Source organism: Trachypithecus francoisi, unplaced genomic scaffold (assembly GCF_009764315.1).
Source record: "Trachypithecus francoisi isolate TF-2019V2 unplaced genomic scaffold, Tfra_2.0 Lachesis_group11, whole genome shotgun sequence".
Classification (NCBI taxonomy): domain Eukaryota; kingdom Metazoa; phylum Chordata; class Mammalia; order Primates; family Cercopithecidae; genus Trachypithecus; species Trachypithecus francoisi.
This window is the reverse complement of record NW_022681456.1, coordinates 63,467,205-63,490,931: the sequence shown is the minus strand read 5'-3', so window position 1 is coordinate 63,490,931 and position 23,727 is coordinate 63,467,205. Positions and strand designations below refer to the sequence as shown.

The window sequence follows — 23,727 nt, the reverse complement described above, 5'->3', positions numbered from 1 at the left end:
CACAGCTGGTGTTTTGGGCTGTGGGGGAAACCTTGGGACCAAGCCGTCCAGTCTCCCTGGCTCCAGCAGTGGAAAAGCACGGCCTGGAGCTATAGAGATGGCTGCTGTCCTTCCCCTGCCTAGGGAGCTTAGTGTTTTAGGCAGTTAGCGCTGGCTGCTGACCCTCATGCAAGGAGCTCAAATGGCTTAGACAGCAGGCAGCTGCAGCTGTGGCACTGGTTGCCCCTCCCCCTGGGAACTCAGCAGGCTTAAGCATATTCTATCTGAGAGGCTGTTGAGAATCTGCGCAGCTCGGGTTGGGACCCTAGGCCTTGGTGACGTGGGTTCATGAGTGGGATTTTCTGACCATGGGTTGCACAGTACTGTGGAAAAAGCACGGTTTCCCTGGCCGGGTAGCACGCTCACTCACTGCTTCCCTTAGCTGGTGGGTGGGGGCTCCCCTGCCCCATGTGGCCCTCAGGTGGGCTGCAGCACCACACTGCTCTCCTTTCTCTCCATGGATCACGCCAGCCACTTAATGAGTTCTGATGAGATAATCTGGATACCTTGGTTGCCAGTGCAGGATTCATTCGTTATTATGGCTCTTTTCAATGAGAGCCTCCAATTGCTGCTGCTTCTAGTCGGCCATCTTGGCCCTGACCTCCCATTTAGTGGTTTTTAATGAGAAAGACGGTGGCTTGAAGTTTACATAAGAAACCTTACTTTTGTTTGAGATACTTTTCCTGGCAATCTTGTTTTAACTGAACTTTTACCTATGCCCTTCTTTATTTTAGCAAAAATGATATTTAGATCTAAGTTCTGTGCCTTTGAGATGTAAATTTTCTGCCTGTCACTTAAGAGTTGCATCCTGGGAGGTACAAATTCACAGTTGCCTAGCTAACAATTATTTAGGGCAATGAAACGGGTAACCAAGGTTCTGGATATCAGCCCTTTGTCAGATGGGTAGATTGCAAAAATTTTCTCCCATTCTGTAGGTTGCCTGTTCACTCCGATGGCAGTTTCTTTTGCTGTGCAGAAGCTCTTTAGTTTAATTAGATCCCATTTGTCAATTTTGGCTTTTGTTGCCATTGCTTTTGGTGTTTTAGACATGAAGTCCTTGCCCATGCCTATGTCCTGAATGGTATTACCTAGGTTTTCTTCTGGGGTTTTTATGGTATTAGGTCTAACATTTAAGTCTCTAATCCATCTTGAATTAATTTTCGTATAGGAAAGGATCCAGTTTCAGCTTTCTCCTTATGGCTAGCCAATTTTCCCAGCACTGTTTATTAAATAGAGAATCCTTTCCCCATTTCTTGTTTTTCTCAGATTTATCAAAGATCAGATGGCTGTAGATGTATGGTATTATTTCTGAGGACTCTGTTCTGTTCCATTGGTCTATATCTCTTTTTTGGTACCAGTACCATGCTGTTTTGGTTACTGTAGCCTTGTAGTATAGTTTGAAGTCAGGTAGTGTGATGCCTCCAGCTTTGTTCTTTTGACTTAGGATTGTCTTAGCAGTGCGGGCTCTTTTTTGGTTCCATATGAACTTTAAAGCAGTTTTTTCCAATTCTGTGAAGAAACTCATTGGTAGCTTGATGGGGGGATGGCATTGAATCTATAAATGACCTTGGGCAGTATGGCCATTTTCACGATATTGATTCTTCCTATCCATGAGCATGGTATGTTCTTCCATTTGTTAGTGTCCTCTTTTATTTCACTGAGCAGTGGTTTGTAGTTCTCCTTGAAGAGGTCCTTTACATCCCTTGTAAGTTGGATTCCTAGGTATTTTATTCTCTTTGAAGCAATTGTGAATGGAAGTTCATTCATGATTTGGCTCTCTGTTTGTCTGTTACTGGTGTGTAAGAATGCTTGTGATTTTTGCACATTAATTTTGTATCCTGAGACTTTGCTGAAGTTTCTTATCAGCTTAAGGAGATTTTGGGCTGAGATGATGGGGTTTTCTAAATATACGATCATGTTATCTGCAAACAGGGACAATTTGAGTTCTTCTTTTCCTAACTGAATACCCTTGATTTCTTTCTCTTGCCTGATTGCCCTAGCCAGAACTTCCAACACTATGTTAAATAGGAGTGGTGAGAGAGGGCATCCCTGTCTTGTGCCAGTTTTCAAAGGGAATTTTTCCAGTTTTTGCCCATTCAGTATGATATTGGCTGTGGGTTTGTCATAAATAGCTCTTATTATTTTGAGATACGTTCCATCAATACCTAGTTTAATGAGAGTTTTTATCATGAAGGGCTGTTGAATGTTGTCAAAGGCCTTTTCTGCATCTATTGAGATAATCATGTGGTTTTTGTTCTTGGTTGTGTTTATATGCTGGATTACGTTTATTGATTTGCATATGTTGAACCAGCCTTGCATCCTAGGGATGAAGCCCACTTGATCATGGTGGATAAGCTTTTTGATGTGCTGCTGGATTGGTTTGCCAGTATTTTATTGAGGATTTTTGCATCGATGTTCATCCGGGATAGGTCTAAAATTCTCTTTTTTTGTTGTGTCTCGGCCAGGCTTTGGTATCAGGATGATGCTGGCCTCATAAAATGAGTTAGGGAGGATTCCTTCTTTTTCTATTGATTGGAATGGTTTCAGAAGGAATGGTACCAGCTCCTCCTTGTATCAAAAGCCTTTTAGTTCACATGACTTGGGTCATCTTTGGCAAATAAGAGTAGTTTAATATTGTTAATGAAAACAGCTTTGTCTTCTGATCAACAAAATACCTGTGTATGTAACTTTAGGGTTTTTGCTTAAGTGATTACTGCCTAACATTTGCAAGTTGTAGAAATTATTAGCAAAGAAATAACTTGAGATGATAGCTACCTTTGTTTAATAGACAATTCAAGCATAATTGTTAAAAATGAATACATTATATAAATGTAAATGGGATAAATGAACTTTTTGTTGTTCCAAAAATATTTCCAGTAACCTAATCTTACAGTCCTGTTAAATTAAGTAACAAATGATCATAAAATGTCTGAGTCATTTCTAGGTAAGTTAAAATACTAGAATATTAATTGTTAAATATAAGTTTGTTTATATATTTTAACATCATTTTTATATAGTGTAGGACAGCTAAATATATTTAGATCTGTTAATAAAGAAACATCAGGCCGGGCGCGGTGGCTCAAGCCTGTAATCCCAGCACTTTGGGAGGCCGAGACAGGCGGATCACAAGGTCAGGAGATCGAGACCATCCTGGCTAATACGGTGAAACCCCGTCTCTACTAAAGAATACAAAAAAAAAAAAAACTAGCCGGGCGATGAGGCGGCGCCTGTAGTCCCAGCTACTTGGGAGGCAGAGGCAGGAGAATGGCGTGAACCTGGGAGGCGGAGCTTGCAGTGAGCTGAGATCCGGCCACCGCACTCCAGCCTGGGCGACAGAGCCAGACTCTGTCTCAAAAAAAAAAAGAAACATCTTTCTAAAAATTATGAAGTGATTTTTATCTACAAATGCTGATATAAAACAGTTCAAAATTATGTCTAGGTTCTTCACTAGAAATTAAGGCTATTAAGAGTTAAAATTGTAGTTAAACTACTAGATAGAAGAGAAACAATTCTGTATACAGAGTGTATAAGGAAAAGTAGGATCCATTTTTGATAAAGAATGTTATAAAGAAGGCATGAGAGAGTGGTTTTTGTTAAAGGAAAAGTAATTTTGTCCTGAAGTTTTTAAAGGTTAAGTTGAAGGGATTTTAAAAAACAGATAAAACTGGATGAATATAGAAAGTTGGTCAAAGAAAGAGAATGGGAAAAATTGTAGGAGATTGTAAAAGGCTTACAGGTATCTTATCTTGTGTGGTCAAAGCTGATTGAGATTGGATGAATCAGCATTTCCATTGTGCATACTACCGTCAGTCTTCCAGACTGGTGGAAGGAGGAAATGGAATAATAAAACAACAATTGGTAAGGCTTACAGAAACATTTAGACTATTGAGGCCTATAGCTCTTTTATTTGCTTAACTTACATTCTACCCCATTTGGAAAACATCAGCTTTCTCCCTTTGAAATGGTAACAGATGCCTCATGCACCTAGCTGAAGGAGTCTATGAACCTGCTCTCCTATGGTATTCTTCATTATTGCCAAGGCCTTATAAGTGTCTCTCCAAAAATTCTAAATTATGGATTCTTTTGACAGAAAGTTCCCAGGAGATGAAGACATTGAAACTACCATCATAAAATTAATAAAAGGTGCAAGGTTAGAATTACAGTATTGGCCTGGATTTTGTTAAGACAGAGATATAGGTACATCATTAGATGTTTGTTATACTTATTTTCCTTTCTTTGACCCTTTCTTCCTCCATATCTAATTCCTTGTATATAGTCATTTTAATACATTGTAGTTACTAGTAATTAATTATATTCCTATTCCTGCCCCACCAGGCATGCTGCCCACAAGATTAATGAACTTGTTTTTCTCTTAAAGAACAATTATCTTTAGGTCATGTAGATCTCCTTGATGGCTTCCAGAAGTTGGACTTGTCAAGGGGCCAAGAAGCTTTGACCACCGGGGATCTCACTTCCTGCAAACCTTTCTGCTAAGCTCTAGGCATAGTTAAACAATAACCTGCCATTGTTCCCTAGCTTGCTTTTCTATAGTAGCTGTATTCACAAGCACTATTATGAAACCTAAGGCTGGTCTCTGAGATATTTTTTCAGAGTTTGCATCCAAATGGGCCAGCTGACACCAACCAGACAAATGACCAATGACCTCAACCCGAGAATTGACTCAGTGCGTGAAGATAGTTTTGATACGCTATGATTTCATCTCCAGCTACTCAGTAGCACCCATTCCCCAGCGCTCCCTGCCTGCCAAACCATCCTTAAAAATCCTAGCTTTTGAATTCTTGGGGAGGTGGATTTAAGAAGCATCTCCTTGAGTGTCTGTCTCACTCAATTGCCTTATAATAATTAAATTCTTTCTCTGCTGCAACACCTGCTGGCTTAGTGTTTTGGCTTCTTCTGTGCAGCAGACAGGAATCCAATTAGGTGATAACAACATCAAATATTATGGTCTACAATCTGGAGATTTTATTTATTGGAAAAATCCATAAAGTAAAGAACTCCTTCCTACCACATTGGAATGAATCATATCCAGCAGCCCCACTTGAGTGGACGTCTTCATTACTGGAGGTTTTCAATACCTTGCTCTTCAGATCAGGACAGGAAATAGATGAAATATTTATTTGGTTACCTTCAGTAATAGGAACCCTTTTTGGAGCTGCATTTTAGTTGTTTTGTTAATCATTGTCCTTATTTGCATCATACTTTTGATTCTGAAATTGATCATGCTTCGTATTTCTAGATGTTTAAACTCAACAACAGAAAACTAATCATGATAGCAAGATGCTTAGAATTGATCCAACACGGTGCAGCTCCTTTGTAAGCAGATGGCCTGAATTAAGAACATTGCTATGTTCCTTGGAGTTGTCAGTTTGACCTTAAGACCTCATGAAGTCATAGTATCTCTCCTTTTTCTCTCAATGTGGAAGGAGATTATCTGGAAATGAAATTTCCTAGTAAAGTTTGTCAGACTTATATCTAAAATGTTAATCTTCAATGCTTTTGGAAGAGAAAAATTTTAATCAAAAGGGGGAAGTAAGAATAAAAAATAGCTCAGATAAGTCTGAATTATGTGAACTTTACAAAACGTATCAGGCCCGGGGAGACATGAGTATGAGACTTCAGTCATGCACCCCTTCCATGCCTAAAGGCAGTTGCTCAAAGGCATATTGTTCTTTCTTTTCTTCCCTGTGGTTTTCTGACTAGCTGCCTCACCCATTATCTTCATGTTCCTGGGATTTTTGATGCAAAGAACAATGTATAGCAAATCAGTAGTTTATGTTATTGTCAGTTCTTGGTAAACAACCAAGGAAGTGCCTCTTCTTATTTCTTTTTTCTTTCTTTTTTTCTTTTTCCTTGGCTATGTCTTCTCCTGTATGCCTGTTCTTTTCTCCTTTAAAAGCCCACTTGTCACTGCTGTAAAGTTGGAACATACATTTAGGGCAACTTGAGTCCATACTTGTGGGTTTCAGTCTTCAAACTTGGCCCAAATAAACTTTCTACTTATGTTAATTTTTTTCCCTTAGGTTCTGTTTTTTCTTTAGGTTGACATGTCCTAGGACAAAATTACTTACTTTCTGTATGCCTTTGCTTCTTCATTTATAGGATTATGTTGACTCAGAAAATGATGCTCTAAAGGCTGGTGCTGAGAGTTCTTAGAAGCTGCTTCAGAATCAAGGTTTAACGTGTTGATCCCCTTGCCCTACAACCCCAAGCTCAGGGAGGGACTCTTTGGAATTTCCTTATCTGATCAAGAAAACTTTCTAAAATAAATTCTGTGGTCTTAACCCCCCTCCCTAAGGATCTTTCTAGAGACCAACTACTGGAGAAAAGAGACTAGGAGTCATCACCATGCCCAGACAGAGTGCTGCTCCAAGAGATTAACTGAGGGACTTCATCTGCATAATAAGACAATCTTTTGTCTGGGCGCGATGGCTCACGCCTGTAATCCTAATAATCCTAGCACTTTCGGAGGCCCAGGTGGGCGGATCACCTGAGATCAGGAGTTTGAGACCAACCTGGCCAACATTGTGAAACCCTGTCTCTACTAAAAATACAAAAATTGCCAGGCATGGTGGCACACACCTGTAATCTCAGCTACTCGGGAGGCTGAGGTAGGAGAATTGCTTGAACCCAGGAGGTGGAGGTTGCAGTGAACTGAGATTGCACCCCTGCACTCCAGTCTGGGTGACAGAGCGAGACTCTGTTTCCAAAAAAAAAAAAGACAACCTTTGTTTCTGTGCAGCTCTGCCCCTCACCTCCCTGTAATGTCTACTTCAACTTCCCAGGTCCATTCATTCTCCCTAATGATTATTGTACCTCAAAAGAATTGTCTACATTCCCTATCTTCTCTCTCTTCTATGAAAAAGGATATATAAGCTCCTATACCATACTGGGTTATTGAGCAATCACTGTGATTTTCCCTCGAGCATGTTAATAATTGTAGGCCTTTTCTCCTATTAATTTACCTTTTGTCAGTTGATTTTCAGCAAATCTTCAGAGGACAAAGAAGAAGCTCATTTCATTCCTACAATGGAATGATAATCTCCACCTCATTTGGTTTTAAAATAATAAAATGATATATTGCGGGCAAAGCAGTTCAGAATAAAACCTGACATATAGTAATACTAGTTGCTAATGGTTATTAAATGTGCTAGGGCTCAAAAATATTACACGTTACTATTCCTGTTTGTCAAACAGGGCATGTTCAAAGAGTTAAATTTGACAGATGAGAATCTACAAAGCAGGGAGGTTGCCCAAGCTCAGTACTCAATACCATGCATCAGAATCACCTTGGAGGACTTGTTAATACAACACAGATTGCTGGGCCCCACCCATCCCCAGATTTTCATATTCAGTAGGACTGGAGAGTGCTGTCTAAGAATATGCATTTCTAACAACATCCCAGGTGATGCTAATGCTGCTGGTCTGGGGACCAAACTTTGAGCTACATAGGCATAGAGGTTAAGAGGTCACATTTTGAAATCAGAAGGATTCATATTGGAAGCTGAGCTTTAATACTGGATGGCCTTGGGAAAATTACCTTGTCTTTTTTTTTGAGATGGAGTCTTACTCTGTTGCACAGGCTGGAGTGCAGCGGTGTGATCTTGGTTCACTGCAACCTCCGCTTCCCAGGTTCAAGTGATTCTCCTGCCTCAGCCTTCCAAGTAGCTCGGATTACAGGCCCGTGCCACCATGTCTAGCTAATTTTTTTGTATTTTTAGTAGAGACAGGGTTTCACCATGTTTGCCAGGATGGTCTCGATCTCCTGACCTCATGATCCACCCGCTTCAGCCTCCCTAAGTGCTGGGATTACAGGCATGAACCACCACACCTGGCCTACCTTGTCTTTTTAAGCTTCAATTTCTTTGTCTCGATCTCCTAACCTCGTGATCCGCCCGCCTCAGCCTCCCAAAGTGCTGGAATTATGGTGTGAGCCACCACGCCCGGCCTTATTATTTTTAAACTTATTTTTGGTTCAGATTTGTTATCTAGGTAATCTCATGTCACAGAAGTTTGCTGTACAGATTATTTCACCGAGTACCTTGGGTGCCATTTAAAAGTAAACTCTGTCTAAATCAGTGGTCCCCAACATTTTTGGCACCAGGGACCAGTTTTGTGGAAGAAAATTTTTCCATGGACTTGAGGGGTGGTGGAAGGAGGGGGATGGTTTCGGGATGAAACTGTTCCACCTCAGATCATCAGGGGCTGGATTCTCCTAAGGAGTGCTCAACCTAGATCCCTCGCATATGCAGTTCACAACAAGGTTTGCTGTCCTGTGAGAATCTAACGCCACTGCTTCTCTGACAGGAGGTGGAGCTCAGGCGGTAATGCTCTCTCACCCACTGCTTACCTCCTGCTGTGCAACCTGGTTCCTAGTAGGCCACAGACCAGTACCTGTCCATGGCCTGGGGGTTGGGGACCCCTGCTCTAAATGTTACAGCATTTAATGACCATCCTAGAGGTTGAACTTCTGGTCCCCTTCTTAAACAGGTCTTGCAATGTCTTCCTCTTGGGCTGAATTTGCAAATCCTCTGCTCTTACAAGATGTCTAAGACTCCTAATAGCTCTTTCAGACCTGACTCTCACCTTTAATTTTACTCCCCAGTTGTCTTGTCCTCATAGTCCTCCACTGAAGCCTGAACAACAAAGTAGGACCATTGGTTTTATTTCCTTTTCTGTCCTGGCTCATCTTTATTTATTGCTGTTGTGTTATTCTTTGCAGGTAGACAGTTGTTTCCTCCCCTCTGCTATCTGTTCTGAGTCAGGGAGAAACGTCAACTTGGATGTCTACTAAGTTAGTGGTCATTGCAAAGTTCTTTAGGAAAAAAAGAATGTCTTAAAATGTTTATATGTCTTACAAAGGATATTATCTGATTAAACCATAGACTTAGTAATATTCCCTGGTTTCTGAACTTCTCCACTCTTATTGCACTTTGTTTCTATGGTTGTATTGTCAGCTTTTGTGATTTTTTGTTGTTGTTGTTGACTGTAACTTTTTGGCAAGCCCTAAGATACAGAAACTTCTTGGCCACTAATGGTTTGCAGCAGGATAATAGAGACAGAAACATATTTCATTGCCAAGTCTTTCTTAAGATGGAAATAGATGCCAAGTTTCTTCCAGGGGCCAAAGAGGAAAGTAATTTTATATTAAGATAATTTACACAAAGGTTGTTGCATCATTAAAATTGTTGAAGAAAAATGATTCATGATACTTGTTAAAGACAGTAAGGCAGGCTTTATTTAAGAGGGTCCGTAGTAGTAAATATAAGGACATCTACAATGGGGTTTTGCTGTAGGGGAGAGAAATTGGACTCAACTTCAACTTCAGCAAGGACAAGTGGGGATTAAATAAAACAGGAAAATTAACCCTTCCTATTTAAAGCAGGAGCAGGATGGGAGGTCAGTGGATGAAAACTCACTAAGAGGAAGGGGAAACATCAGGGGTAAAGGGAATTCCTGCTGAAGGCAGACCCGGGTGATAAGATATCAAGGGTGGTCAGGTACCTAGGTTGGGAGATTTTCACTAACCTTACTTTAAACTGGAGTCTGCAAGGACAGAGAGGGAAGTCCAAGGATGGGCCTAGTCAGGCAGAGGACACTGAGGAACCTAACTAAAGTTTTGGTCAAAGGAGAAGTTATTTTCACAACAAATCCTAGAAAAAAAGCAAGCTTCATTCGTATCAACAGTTCTCTATTATAATAGTAAAATTTTCCTTGGAAAAGACTGGATTGGGAGACATTTTAGTGAGCATGGCCTTTGGGCAAAGCTCGTTACCTCCTTTAGTGAGGAGGTAAATGTTTGTTACCTTCTACACAGAACCATCCCTACATGGTTTTCTCTTATTATTCAGGCTCGGATTCTATCAGTTAATTTTTACTCTTCTATTATGAATGTTCCTTTCATCAGGAGCATCAAAAGTCTTGCCAGTTCTCTGAAAATCTAGCTGTAGAAACTCTTCTGGATTCTAGAAGGTTTGATACAATTAGTTTCAATAATGTTTTATAATAATATTGTGTTAGAAAAATACTGCTTTTTCCTTTTATATGTAATATTAGTTCAGATTTAAGATTGTGATGACTTTGGTTCAGGTATGACTCTTAAATACAGTCTGAGATTTGTTTAAATACATGGATGTTTCCAGACATATGAGATACCAAAAAAAGAGGATTAACCATGCAAAACATTAAAGGCTCCACTGACAGTTCTGCTTTAGTGTTGGAAATGGCTATTGTGTCCATTGACTTTCTGAGCCGCTTTCTTAAACTCGTGGCCTTGAGTGATCCTCATGCTTCAGCCTCCTAAAGCACTGGGATTACAAGTGTGAGCCACTATCCTGGCAATGAGCGGCATTTTTATTTGTCTGTATTTACATATGAACAGGTCCTCCCCCTGAGTAATAGGAAAACCAGGTTTGATTTCAGCATTGTCTTATTTTGCTGTAATATTTTGATTTTATATTTTTATATTTTATTTTATTTGCTGTATTGCTTTTAAATTTGTGTCTTGGTTTCCTACATTCTTGGTCCCAAGTTGGCTGGCCCTTCCAGCTTTAACATTTTATGATTATGGAAGATATATCAGCAAAATTACCAAGTGATTAGTTCAAATTGCAATACTCTCTTTTTCTTTAAGAATAAATTCTGTCAAATAGTTACTTTGGAAAAAAAAAGTCTAGCTTCATAGGTCAATTTATTTTGTTAACCTACTTCTTTGAATCCAGAAACTGTTTTAAAAGGAAGGATTGCTTTGATTTAATGATTTTATTTGTAAATCTGCTACTGTATATATATTTAAAAATAAAGGTTTCTGTGAGCAAGTTATAGAAAAATGAAATATTGGAGTCGTGAAGGACAGTGATCTTTCCGCTAAAATATGAAAAAGGCAAAAGGGCAAACTCATGACTCTGGAAATAGGCATGGCATCTCTTTACCAAATGTCACACTGTCCGCAAATGTCTGAAGTGTCTCTGAAGGGCTCAGTGGCGATCCAACCAGGGCGGTACCTCTGAGAGTACACCAACACTGTTGGTAACAGGTGACATTTTGGTTATTAATGAAGTAAAGAACCGAAAACAGGAATTTAGTTGGAGACAGCTGGAGAGTCTATTATATGTACACAATACTGTACGTAACCAACTCAGTACTTACAGGACTAAAGGTTAAGACAACTATATTCTTCATGATAATATCATGGAAGATTTTTCTCATTTTAAAGCAGTCACTTTTGGCCTTTCTCCTGAACAGACAGATGACAAAAATTGATAAATGAGGAGCAGGTGAATAGAAAACAGAACGCTCTTCTTCAACAAACTGCAGTTTTATTCCTGTACTAGTGAGAATGTATGCAAGATGCTATATAGATTTTTTTAACCACAGTTACAAATATAAAAATATATTAAGCAAATACATAATTTAAATTGAAAGACTAAGGAAGTTCTTTGTTCAAATACAGTTAGAAACACAATATTGTGGGTAGATGCTATAGAATCATCTACTGCCATCTTAACTGGATTTTCAGAGAAATAATAAATGATATTAAAAACTTAAAAGTGCTCTATTATAGAACATAAAAAGTTCAGTTGCTGTATTTACTTACATTATTTATGCTTCACACAAATGAAGGAACAGCTAGATTAACCTCCATGGACAACAGTATTATTGGACACTGACTACCTAACATCCAAAATACGAGGTCAGGAGCAATTTCAAGAAGTGTGTGTAGAATGTCTGTGAGCTGCGCACTAATTTCCACAAAGTAGGAGTAGAGATGAGATTAAAGACTTGGTCCTTGTTCTTGAAGAATTTATAAGCCCAACAGTCCTGCACAGAAAACCAGAAATACTCTTCGAGTAGAGCATTGGTGCACCCTCTTGTCAATGTGGCAGACTAGGACATTCCACAAAGGCTGGTACAGGCTTTCCTACTAACCTGCAGATGGAATGCTGTCCAGCTCTGCCACAAACTCTTAAAGCCACAATTGCACAAGTTCCTTTCTTGATGGGGGTGCTTATCTACGCACACAGCTATTACAACATCTCAACATAACTGAAAGCTTGTTCTTGGGGTGAGGATAGTATTTATTAAAACAGTTATAACCAATCCTTTTTGTGACTGCTCTAGAAGGGACACATTGCATTTGTCTGACATTATTCACAGTTTTGAATAACTTATTTTGGTGTCTTACATAAGATCATGTGAATTGGCATACAGGTTATAAAAATAATCTTTGGTAAACCTGTTAATCTCTTATTTCCATTACATAAGCCTCTATTTTCAGAGCATTCACCAACAATTTCTTTATTTAATAAGTGTATCTTATATAGGCAATGTTTTAAAAAATAAAATGCCTTATTTGTTTTGCATACATTTATTCCAAGGGAGCCTCCCTACAAGTCAAGAGTATTCTCTTAGCCAGAAATACTTCTATTGCTAGAAACATTTTTAGAACAGAACAGATTTTTCCTGTTATCATGGCTGCATCAAATGTTACCCTGCATTTTAACTAAAATGGCCAAACATTTTCAAAGTCATCATTCTCTACAAGAATCTAAGGCAGTGTGTCTAAAATGCCAGACTCAGTACATTTAGTTAAATATCTGGTCAATTAAAAAAGCAAAATAAATTGATTCAATTGTTTAATCAGTTAAACCATCTGGCCAACATAGTCAGAGTGAATCCTCAAAAGGGCAACATGTCCTAATAAAAACATATGACAGGATCGTCCAAGCACACCCAGGCCACAAAGAGGAGATGCCGTTTTATCTTCCTGATGATGTCTGGTTAGATTCTCTTTTGCAAATATTTTCTTTTTGCATCATTTCACTTGCTTTTTGCAGTCATCGTTTACTGATTTTCCTTTGATGGGGAACATTCTTTGAATACCTGATGTAATTCTAAATTTCAGGTTAAAAATAGCAGTGCAGAAAATTAGCACAGCATTTTCTCCTTCAACTCTTCAGGAATGAGGTAGGCTTGAGGGCTTGCTCACTGCAACTTGGAGGAGGATCAGTCATTCCTTATTGCCACTCTGTCTTGGCTAAGCAGTTATAATATTTTCATTTCCTCAATGAAATGGAACCCAGAAAGCCCTTGAACTGCTAACATATACAAGCAACTTATTACCTATTGATTTTCACCAGGTCACGTTTGGTCTGGCTCATGTTTGTAAACTAAAACTCTAGAGTGTCCCAGAGTTTGGGCTCAGATACTACCACTGCTGTTGTGCAGATCTGGTAGCTTTATTATTTCAGGATTCCAACGTCAAAGAATTCTCAGAAAGCTAAGTGAATGAGAATTTAGTATATGGCCAATAATATTATTGCAAAAGGTAAGGAAAATGTTTAACATAAGAAATTGGATCCTTAGACACCAAGGCAAGAGAATCAGCCTGTGAAGGGTAGCATGTGAGGTCTATTTTTATATTGCTGGACATCTGCTAAATGGTTTAATAATATTTTCACATGTCATTTTGGACTTTCTTCCAAAAGGTGATTACAAAATTTATCAAAGACCCTCCCAAAGAAAACTGGCCCAAAAATGTCTATGTGCTGTGTGCCTTTTAGTATTTAAAAGTGAAATTGGCCAGGTGTGGTGGCTCACTCCTGTAATCCCAGCACTTTGGGAGGTTGAGGTGGGTGGATCACCTGAGGTCAGGAGTTTGAGACCAACCTGGCCAACATGGTGAAACCCCATCTCTACTAAAAACACAAAAATTAGCCAGGCATGGTGGCAGGCACCTGTAATTACAGCTACTCAGGAGGCTGAGGCAGAATCACTTGAACCCGGGAGGCGGAAGTTGCAGTGAGCTGAGATTGCTCCACTGCACTCCACCCTAGGTGACAGAGCAAGACTCCATTTCAAAAAAAAAGGGAAATTATGGTCATCTTTTTGATGATGTGGAACCTGAAAGGACTATAAAATTATACTTATGAGTATAAAAGATAATATGAACAGTAGATAAAAATCACATTCAATTGGGAAAACAAACATATTCAACTGGGAGGAGTGGGGCAAGTAATAAAACAGAGGGACTCAGAGGTTTAAGGGATAGAGAATTACTTAGGACAAATACGTGCAAGCCCAGGTAAGAGAGGTGAGTCTTTGAAAATTCTGATTCAAGAGCTGAACAATTGGCTGCTTTCCAGAGAACAACAGAATAATAATACAAACTTGATTTAATGAGATGAGATTAAAGGAGTTAATTATAACGAACTTGGAAAAATAATTATTAAGATGCTAGATGGGACTCTCCCAAGATTTGATAGCTCAAAAGCACTTTGAAGCCTTGATGATTAAAGTGTATTACACAGGTGCACAGACAGGATGCCCACCAAGACAGGAGATGGAGTGTTTACCAAGACATAACACATGATGCAATTAAATGAAAATAAATCCAATGGAGCTGAATGTCAAGGAAAACTTTTTTCTCCTAAATTTAATAAATAAATCAATTAATGTATTTAGTCTTCCCAGGAGCAGGAGTGAATAGTGAAATATTTGTTGTTAAGGAGATTTAAAATTGAGTGTAGGGTAGGAATAGACATTTCCTGGGTTGGATTAGACTAAAAACACCTACAATTTTCCCCTGTCACATCCACTTACGTAATTCTGATACTACCCTAGATGTTGCCAGGGTACGTGAGTGTTATTTACTGTTACAGATGTATAGGTTTTTTATGGTTTTAATTCCTGGTTTGTGCAATTAATTGCTCTCTCTTCTATATCCAGAGGTTTGCTATTGAAGTAGCATTAGCACTTTCCAGTGTGTGGCCTGTGGAAGGTGACCACTGTCCTGGACCGGCTCAGTTATCCCATTCCCTTGATGAGGCTCTTTTAAGCTCAGTTGAAGGTAGTAACAACAGTCTTAACTTTATGAGGATTCTCTTTATGTGAGTAGAAATGGGTAGATTCTGGAACACTGCCTAGCAGGTTGCAGGCACTTACTAAAAGTTTTCTGAGTGAATGAAAAGTCAAAAATGCATGTATCCTTCCAGGCATTAATGTGCTTTGCATCAAGCAACATTAGTGTAAAATTCTGCTTTTTCTCTTGCTTTTTCTTTTCCATGTAGGAAAGGTGATTTCTAATAGATGCCACACGTTGTAAATCTCTGACCTCTATTTTCTCGCTGGTGGTACATCTACTGCACTTACACATATGTTGTTCCTTTTCATTTCCAGAAGATCCACTTAGTTCCTTGATACAGAATCAGAGCCTAAGACTGTCATTTCACAAGGGCATTGAGCACAATGAAACTGTGAAACTTTGAAACTTATGATTATGCTTCACGTTTTTGTAAACTTCAAATAACCCTGGACAAATTTTCAGATTGGGTGTAGAGTTATTTAATTATAAATAACTATTTTAGGTATAGTCAATGATTTTCAATTATTATGTCAATTACATTCACTGTATTATGGGACTTTATGGTAGATTACAAAAATATATACTTTGAAAAGAAATGTACTCTTTCTGCAAAGGAAGCTGTGCCATCAACAAACTTGACCTCTAATTCCCAAGTTTATTATAGAAAAATTTGTAGTATGAAAAAGGCAAACATCTCCAGCTCATCTTCTCAGGTATCTATGAAGATTCCATACAAATGCCGTTCAAATTTTCCCAGGAATGCTCTCGGAACTGGACCTTGATGAAGGAAATACCCACTTTCTCACTCATTGGAATTTGTTATAGTCACAGTAAGGCACAAATACTGAAGATAAACTTCGTACAGTACATAGTGCCTTTTGTTATTAAATGCAACTTTGGGTGACTACTTGACATTTTGACTTCATTAATTTACTAAAAAGGTTTTTGAAAATTTTACTAAAGACCACTGTTTTTGTTTTTGCTGTTGTTTTTAAATTTATTATATATGATGTTTGTAGTCATTTCTATGAAAATGTTGGCATTAAGTCTTTTAATCAGGCACAGTCTGCCACCATAATATTCTTTTAATGGGAAATCAAGTAGGAATGGATAATTGTGACTTTTCTAGGAATGGAGACCACTGAAAATGAGGCAAAAACTAGTGTGCATAAACACATTACAGTATGGGTGTGGATGTTCACACTCCACACCATGAATGCAATGAGAGGATTTCTAATCACTATAGATAGTGCTTTGCATGCTATGTTTCCAGTCTGGGTACAGCTGACATCTTCTTAACAAAAGGAATTCATCACTTCTGTTTAGAATCATTCTCTATCAGAACCCTCAACCCTGCATCCTACATCCTGGGCTTGCACTGCAAGTTACATGATCCCTGAGCTAACCACTTTGGCTTGAATCCCTGGTAGGAGAAAGGTAGAGAGAGCAACTAGTTCAGACACAACCATCTAGTTCAGCTTTGGTACTGCTTAATTCTTTTTTCTCCCTTTAATCTTTTTTTTTGACTGTTACATTTGTCCTAATAGCATGTTTAGGACATGCCTGTTGGCTCTCGAGATTCATGGGACAGCAATGCAGCAAAGCTAGACATAGTATTTGCTCTCTCTAGCCCTGCCCTTTGTCCTGTCCAGTGAATATCAAAACAGGTAGAAAACATGGCCCAAGGGATTTTCTCTGCCACCACCTCCATATGCATTTTACCAGTAGTCCTGTCACACAGGTTGAATTAGTTTATGTAGAACAAGTCATGAACACTTTAGTGTGGAAAAATAGTATTATATAAAGCTTAATATTAAACATGAAAAATACATATTTACAGAAGAAACTATAAAATACAACTATGTACAATAATATCTGTTACCTTTAAATTATATAAAATTTTAAACATTCTCCGGATTAATAAATTATACATAGTATCAACAGAAATAGCTGGCACCTCTGTAGGGCATGAAGCAAGTTTTTAAAAACAAATCACACAGTGAATAATTTTTATCCAGGAGCTCTTCAGGTACATTCTCAATGCCTTGAATAGACTGGATCTGAAAGGAAGAACACTGTAATTAGAGACTGCCACAGGGTGTGTCATAATTGTTCTGTTTATGAAAATTACCAATGTGAAAGACCAGCAGAAATACATAGCTCAACCTAGTTTAAGATGAGACCATTCCTACTGGGACCAGGTCATTCCATTTAGAAACACAGAATATTAGACTTGGAAGGGACTAGTGATACTAGCCCATCACCTCTGTTTTTATGGATACAGCCATAGGCCCAGAGAGTGAGTGTAACTTACTCAGGGTTACACAGCTTGTTAAAGCTAGTTAGTTTGAGAGTTTGGACCTGAATCTTAGCCTTCAGGTGCCTGGTGGTTGTCCTTTTCTATACCATAGTTAGCTTCTTTCAGGAGTGCCCAAGGTTACTCTAAAAAAAGATTCTCAAGTCAAAACAAGACAAAGGAACCTCCAAGATCCCTCAGAACTTGCTCTGTACTGAAGCCTCTTAAGGAATCTCCCATGCAAAAACCTTAATTTACTATACAGATTAACTAGGGGTTACAGAATTATCTGATTTACAAAGGATTCTTCTAAATAGTAGCTCTTTATTTGTGCTTTATAGATTGTTAACTCATTAACATACTGGCTAGGCTGGGTGGTACAGAGAACTAAGTAAAAGGTTAGGAGACACTGCCAATTGAAGATCATTTAGAAATGGAGATAAGAGGGTATGAAATAATGTTTGTCAAAGTAAGATTATCTGATTTATAGAGATATCAGTCCACATGGCAAGGAATTGCAGCTGCATCTGCCCACAGCCATGTGAGCAGGCCATTATGAAGTGACTCCTCCAGCCCCAGTCAAACCTTCAGATAATGGCAGCCCCCTTGTAAGTCTTGACTGCAACCTCCTGAAAGACTCTGGGCCAGAACCACCGGTGAGATAATAAATGCTGACTGTTGGGGTAATTTGTTAGGCAGTAACAGATAACTAATACAATCCTCCTTCACATTTGCAATTAGCCTATGTGATAACTTAGGTCTTCATGATGGCCTAGAGTAAGACGAGGCATGAGGACCCTTCTCTTGTCACTTAATAATTGCTTGATCAAAACTGCCTTGTGAGGTTTTTTTCTATTGAATTTCCCATTTGAAAAGTGTTACATCCTTATTCTGGAACATTTATAAAATACAAAAGAAGGAAAAATAGATTTTTCTGATGTTCAGGGAAATTTATTTTTTCTCCCAGTCTTTTTCCTTATGCATTGGTTTTGTTTGTTTTACGTCCAGCTTTTCTTTATTTATAATAAGTACCCATGTTATTATAACGTCCTCAAAAATAGCATTCTTTTTGGTTGTTTGTTTTTTGAGATGGAGTCTTGCTTTGTGGCCCAGGCTGGAGTGCAGTGGCATGATCTTGACTCACGCCTCTCAGGTTCAAGCAATTCTCCTGCCTTAGCCTCCCAAGTAGCTAGAACTACAGGTGCACGTCACCACGTCCAGCTAATTTTTGTATTTTTAGTAGAGATGGGGTTTCGCCATGTTAGCCAGGCTGATCTTGAGCTCCTGACGTCAGCTGATCACCTGCCTTGGCCTGGCCTCCCAAAGTGCTGGGATTACAGGCGTGAACCACTATGCCCAACCTGTTTGTCTGTTTTTGAGATACAGTCTTGCTCTGTCACCCAGGTGGAGCGCAGTGGCACAATTATAGCTCACTGCAGCCTTCAACTCCTGAGCTCAAGTGATTCTCCTGCCTCAGCCTCCCAAGTAGCTGGGACTACAGGTGCACACCATGCCTGGTTAATTTTTAGATTTATTGTAGAGAACGGGCCTCACTTTGCTGCCCAGGCTTGTCAAACTTTTAACTACGAAAAGCGTCACACATAATAATTTTTCTTTTCGTATGTAATGTAGGGTGGTAGGAGAAATACAGGGTCACAAGATAACATACGAAGGACCCCGATACCTCAATTGCCAAATTCTTTTCCAAAGGGATTTTACAACTTGAACTAGTTGTGATTTCAAAGCATCCTCCCCAGTAGTGAAGCTTATTGCTTGGAAAAGAAAGGCTAAGCAGAGTCCTTCGTAGCAGGCATCCTCGGCTAGGCTGGAAGAGATACCTTGTGAAACTGCTGCTCAGCTGCAGGAACCCCCTTCCCACCATCCCTCTCTTCCCCGTTGCCACTCTGTGTGTCTAGGAGAAGAAATGGGTGGTGTACATTAGAAGAGCTTTAAGTTATTAATGGTTTCCAGAATCTTTTCCTTTTCTTTTTCTTTTTTCTCTTTTCTTCTCCCCTCCTCTCCCTTCTCCTCTTCTTTTCTTTTCTTTTCTTTCTTTTTTTTTTTTTTTTTGAGACAGAGTCTCACTCTTGTTGCCCAGTCTGGAGTGCAGTGGCAGGATCTCAGCCCACTACAACTTCTGCCTCCCGGGTTCAAGCAGTTCTACCTCAGCCTCCTGAGTAGCTGGGATTACAGGTATGAGCCACTATGCCTGACTCTTTTGTATTTTTACTAGAGATGGGGTTTCACCATGTTGGCCAGGCTGGTCTCGAACTCCTGACTTCAGGTGATCTGCCTGCCTTGGCCTCCCAAAGTGCTGAGATTACAGGCATGAGCCACTGCACCCAGCTAGAATCTTTTTCTTTTTGCTTTGAGACAGGATCTTGCTCTGTCATTCAGGCTGGAGTGCAGTGGTATGATCTTAGCTCACTGCAGCCTTGACCTCCCGAACTCAAATGATCCTCCCCCTCAGCCTCCCAAGTAACTGAGACTATGGGCATGTGCCATGATGTCTGTCTGACTGATTTTTTTTTTTTTTTTTAGTTATTTGTAGAGACAGGATCTCCCTATGTTGCCCAGGCTGGTTTCAAACTCTTAGGCGCAAGTGATCATCCTGCCTCAGCCTGCCAAAGTGCTGGGATTACAGGTATAAGCCTCTGTGCCTGGCCAGATTGACCATATCTTGATGAAGGAACTTGGAAGTGAGTGAAATAAGTGCCTACCTCTGTGATACTCTGGATTCACATTTTCGTAGATTGGAAACAAGGGGTTTTCTTGTTCACTCCGTAGCTTCCTTGCTCTGAGGACATCTCTTACACACTGATGTAGGTAGACATACTGACACTGTGGAAAAGCAGAAACATGTCAGAGGAGAGCCTGTTCTCATGCATGAGAAAGATGAGAGACTCTCACAAACTATTGACAATAATGGAATTCTATATAGTTAGCAAATTTCTTGATCATCACCTCACTAATGGTCTCTGGTAAATAAAAGAATGTCTTTTACTACCACTGAAAAGAGAACAATGATAATGCGCAGAGAGGTGGCATTTTTCATTCTTATAATATTTATGTGTATATATGTATATTTGTATATATTTATGTATATGTATTTATGTATATATGTGTGTGTGTATATATATATAGTATGTTCTGTGAGAGCCTACAACTGTGTCTAGTACATAGTAGATCCTTCACAAATTCAGTAGATGAACGAATGCCAGACACTGCTCTGTAGCTTACATAAATTATCTCATTTAATGATTTCAGCAACCTTGTGAAGTAAATATAATTATCAGTATAAACTGAGACTCAAAAGTAACCTCCAAGGTCACACAGCTAAGAAATGGGGCCCCAGGATTTGATCTTGGAGATGTGACCTCAAAGTCATGTCTTTTTCACTACACCAGTTTTCTTATATGAATCCCAATTTCATTGCATTACTGAATGAGAAAATAATTTCCCTGCGTACTCTGCTGGTTTGTTGCCTTTATTCTAGGAACATAGTGAAAAAAGGGAGGTGTGTGCAGTAAGTCCCGCTGGACTGTTAGTTCTTTGAGTGCAAGGCCAGTGTCTTATCCACCTCTGTTCTCTCAGCATCTGAGTTTGCCATGTGGAAGAATCTCAAAGATGTTGGCTGACTGCAGAGAACTACAAGGGTTACAGAGTGAGGACAGACCCACCTGTTGGCTATTTGAGAATTTACTACTTTTGAAATATAAATAGATCTAGAAGAGTCAGTGCTTTGGTGACCATAAAGACCTCCACTGACCACTGTGTCTCAGCCACAGGCAGTCAAGCTTATGCATTGGGCCCCCTTCCTTATACTCCCTGAGTTCTCTTATAAGGAAATGGATTTCTGCAGAACTTTCCCTTGCTAATATAGCAACGGCCCAGAGGGAGTCATGAATTGTGGGCTCTTGGCAGCCTCCAGCCAGCCTAGGCTGAGCCATCAGGCTTCTTGGGATCCCAGTTTTCCCACTTATTAAACAAGGCGGCAAAGGTCTCTTTTATAGCTAACATCCTTTGTCCATTAAAGGATATAGACTGATGTCAGTCAGATGGATATTGAAAAATATTTCCAGACCTTGTGTTTAAGGCAATCAGTATAGTCAGTCTTAAAGTATTTTAGAGGTTTGAGATACAAAGTAGAACAATTAGGTCTTTCCTCACTAACAATCTTTCCAAGTAAATAAGTACTTATTTTTATGGGTTGGCACTAGATATTGTCCCTGATTGGAAGCTAGCCTGGTCATCTATCCATGGGACTATATAAGGTAGGTCTGGTATAATCAACAGATAAGAATATTTAATTTTTTTTTTTTTTTAAGAGACGGGGTCTTGTTCTGTTGCCTAAGCTGGAGTACAGTGACACAGTCATAGCTCACTGCAGCTTTGAACTCCTGGTCTTCAGTGATTCTCACACCTCAGTCTCCTGAGTATCTGGGATTATAGGTATGGACCATCAGGCCTAGCTAATAAAAAAATTTTTTTTTTAGAGACAAGATCTTGCTCTGTTGCCCAGGCTGGTCTGAAACTCCTGGCCTCAAGCCATCCTCCTTCTTTGGCCTCCCACAGTGCTAGGATTACAGGTGTGAGACACTGTACCCAGCCTAGAAAAGGACATTTTATTTTATTTTATTTTATTTTTTTTGAGGCAGAGTCTCACTCTGTCGCCCGGGCTGGAGTGCAGTGGCCGGATCTCAGCTCACTGCAAGCTCCGCCTCCCGGATTTACGCCATTCTCCTGCCTCAGCCTCCCGAGTAGCTGGGACTACAGGCGCCCGCCACCTCGCCCGGCTAGTTTTTATATTTTTAGTAGAGACGGGGTTTCACTGTGTTAGCCAGGATGGTCTCGATCTCCTGACCTCGTGATCCGCCCGTCTCGGCCTCCCAAGGTGCTGGGATTACAGGCTTGAGCCACCGCGCCCGGGCTAGAAAAGGACATTTTAAACCACCAAATCAATAAGAAGTGAGGCCTGCAATAATATTGATAACTATTCTCTACTCACAGACCTTTGTCGTTTATTATGAATGTTATATGCAGTCTCAATCTTGAAAATCTGAGAAAGGTATCTGAGAATGGTTGTTAGTATAAAGTAGTCTCTTTTCGCTACCTTAAAAAGGATCCACCAAATTATAGACTGAAACCTCCCTGTTCCCTTCCACCCAAAGCATAATTCATTTTTTCACTTCTACTGGGATATTAAATTACTTTGGGACCTTAGAGGTAAGCTGTGAATGAACTCTAGTACATCTGTGCTATGGCCTATTAATAAATTCTTTAACAATGATTCACCATGGGCTTTGAAACAAGTTAATATCCATTAATTTGCCTTGTCTTAAATATAAGTTCTTCTTTTCCCAATAGAATGTCCCTTTGAAAATGATTACTCTAAAACGGTGAGATTGTTAATGTGCTTCTCACTTTATTCTTAATGAAAAGTAGACAAAGCCTAATATATGAATCTCAGATCACAAAAGATAATTTTTTGTTAACTGGTGAAGGCTTGGCTTAGTGTTGACACATTCAGTTCCATTCAATTTCATCAATATTTGGAGTATTAGATATTATTTATAGTATTATAGTCTTTTTGTGATCCCTGAGTGCATGGCTTAGTATTGAGTGAACAAACACCTATAAGATGATAAACGTAAGATACAATTGTGTATAAGGTTTCATACAGAAGAGAAAGCCATTAGGTTCATTTTGAGGGGAGGACACTATCAAGCTAAAGAGAAAAGGTGATATTTATAAGAATTCAAGCAAAGAAGTAAGGCAACATAACATAACATTTCACATATATTCTGGAAATCGTGAGAAGTCTAGTGCAGCTAAAATGCTGGTTGCGTGGGTCATGGGAAACCCCTCGAACAATGCCCCAAATGGAACCTGAGGTCCTTAGTCCTACAACATCTCAGTGTTTCCTTCCCAGCAGAAGCAAATGAGATCGAGACTGTGACTATCATCTATTGTTCTTTAACAGGTTATTGCTCCCTGAGTGTCTCTCTTAGGGTCAGGCTGCAAATTTTCCTCAAAGCAGCGTAAAAGAAGAAGGGACACTCATAAATCCCCTGACCAATGCCTCTTCGTTTAGAGATGCTTGCTGTTGGAAAACTTGTGAAGACCTGCATCCCTTTGTATCTCAAATAAAGACAGAGGTAAGTTGAAGTTCACTGTCACCATGGACCCAGAAAAATAATACAAGGGGCCCAAATGTCCTCTGTCTTTTGCTGAAATAGTCACACACAGGGCTCAGCCACAGCTCACACCCCTCTGCACCCACTCCCATTACCAAATGCAAGCTCTAGCACCAGGGGTTCTGAGCCTGTAGAAACAACTCAACTTCAGCAGAGGCTTAAAGCAAGGCAGATGATACTAGGTTGATGCAAAAGTAGTCACGGTTTTTGCCATTAAAAGTAATGCAATTAAATGCCATTAAATACAATTTATGCAATTAAATGCCATTAAATGCAATGTATGCATTTAAATGCCATTAAAATGCAGTTAATGC

General features: G+C 39.5%; 1 protein-coding gene and 1 long non-coding RNA gene across 5 annotated transcripts in view; one reads left to right on the top strand and one right to left on the bottom strand.

Moving 5' to 3' along the window:
- LOC117089748 overlaps positions 1-23,727 on the top strand; it is a 111,681-nt gene that overhangs the window by 30,394 nt on the left and 57,560 nt on the right. For both annotated transcript variants that reach the window (XR_004439736.1, XR_004439735.1), the window contains exon 3: positions 23,200-23,384. This is a non-coding gene — a long non-coding RNA (uncharacterized LOC117089748). The remainder of the gene's footprint in view (positions 1-23,199; positions 23,385-23,727) is intronic.
- Positions 12,339-23,727, bottom strand: part of PTPRB (protein tyrosine phosphatase receptor type B) — a 128,081-nt gene continuing 116,692 nt past the window's right edge. For 2 of the 3 annotated variants that reach the window (XM_033221269.1, XM_033221270.1), the window contains 2 exons: positions 19,937-20,057; positions 15,384-16,980 (listed from right to left, as the gene is read on the bottom strand). In XM_033221269.1, the coding sequence (XP_033077160.1) occupies positions 16,958-16,980; positions 19,937-20,057 (144 nt within the window). In that variant the 3' untranslated portion in view covers positions 15,384-16,957. Of the gene's footprint in view, positions 16,981-19,936; positions 20,058-23,727 lie in introns of all 3 variants that reach the window. The other variant, XM_033221271.1, reaches the window with a different exon arrangement.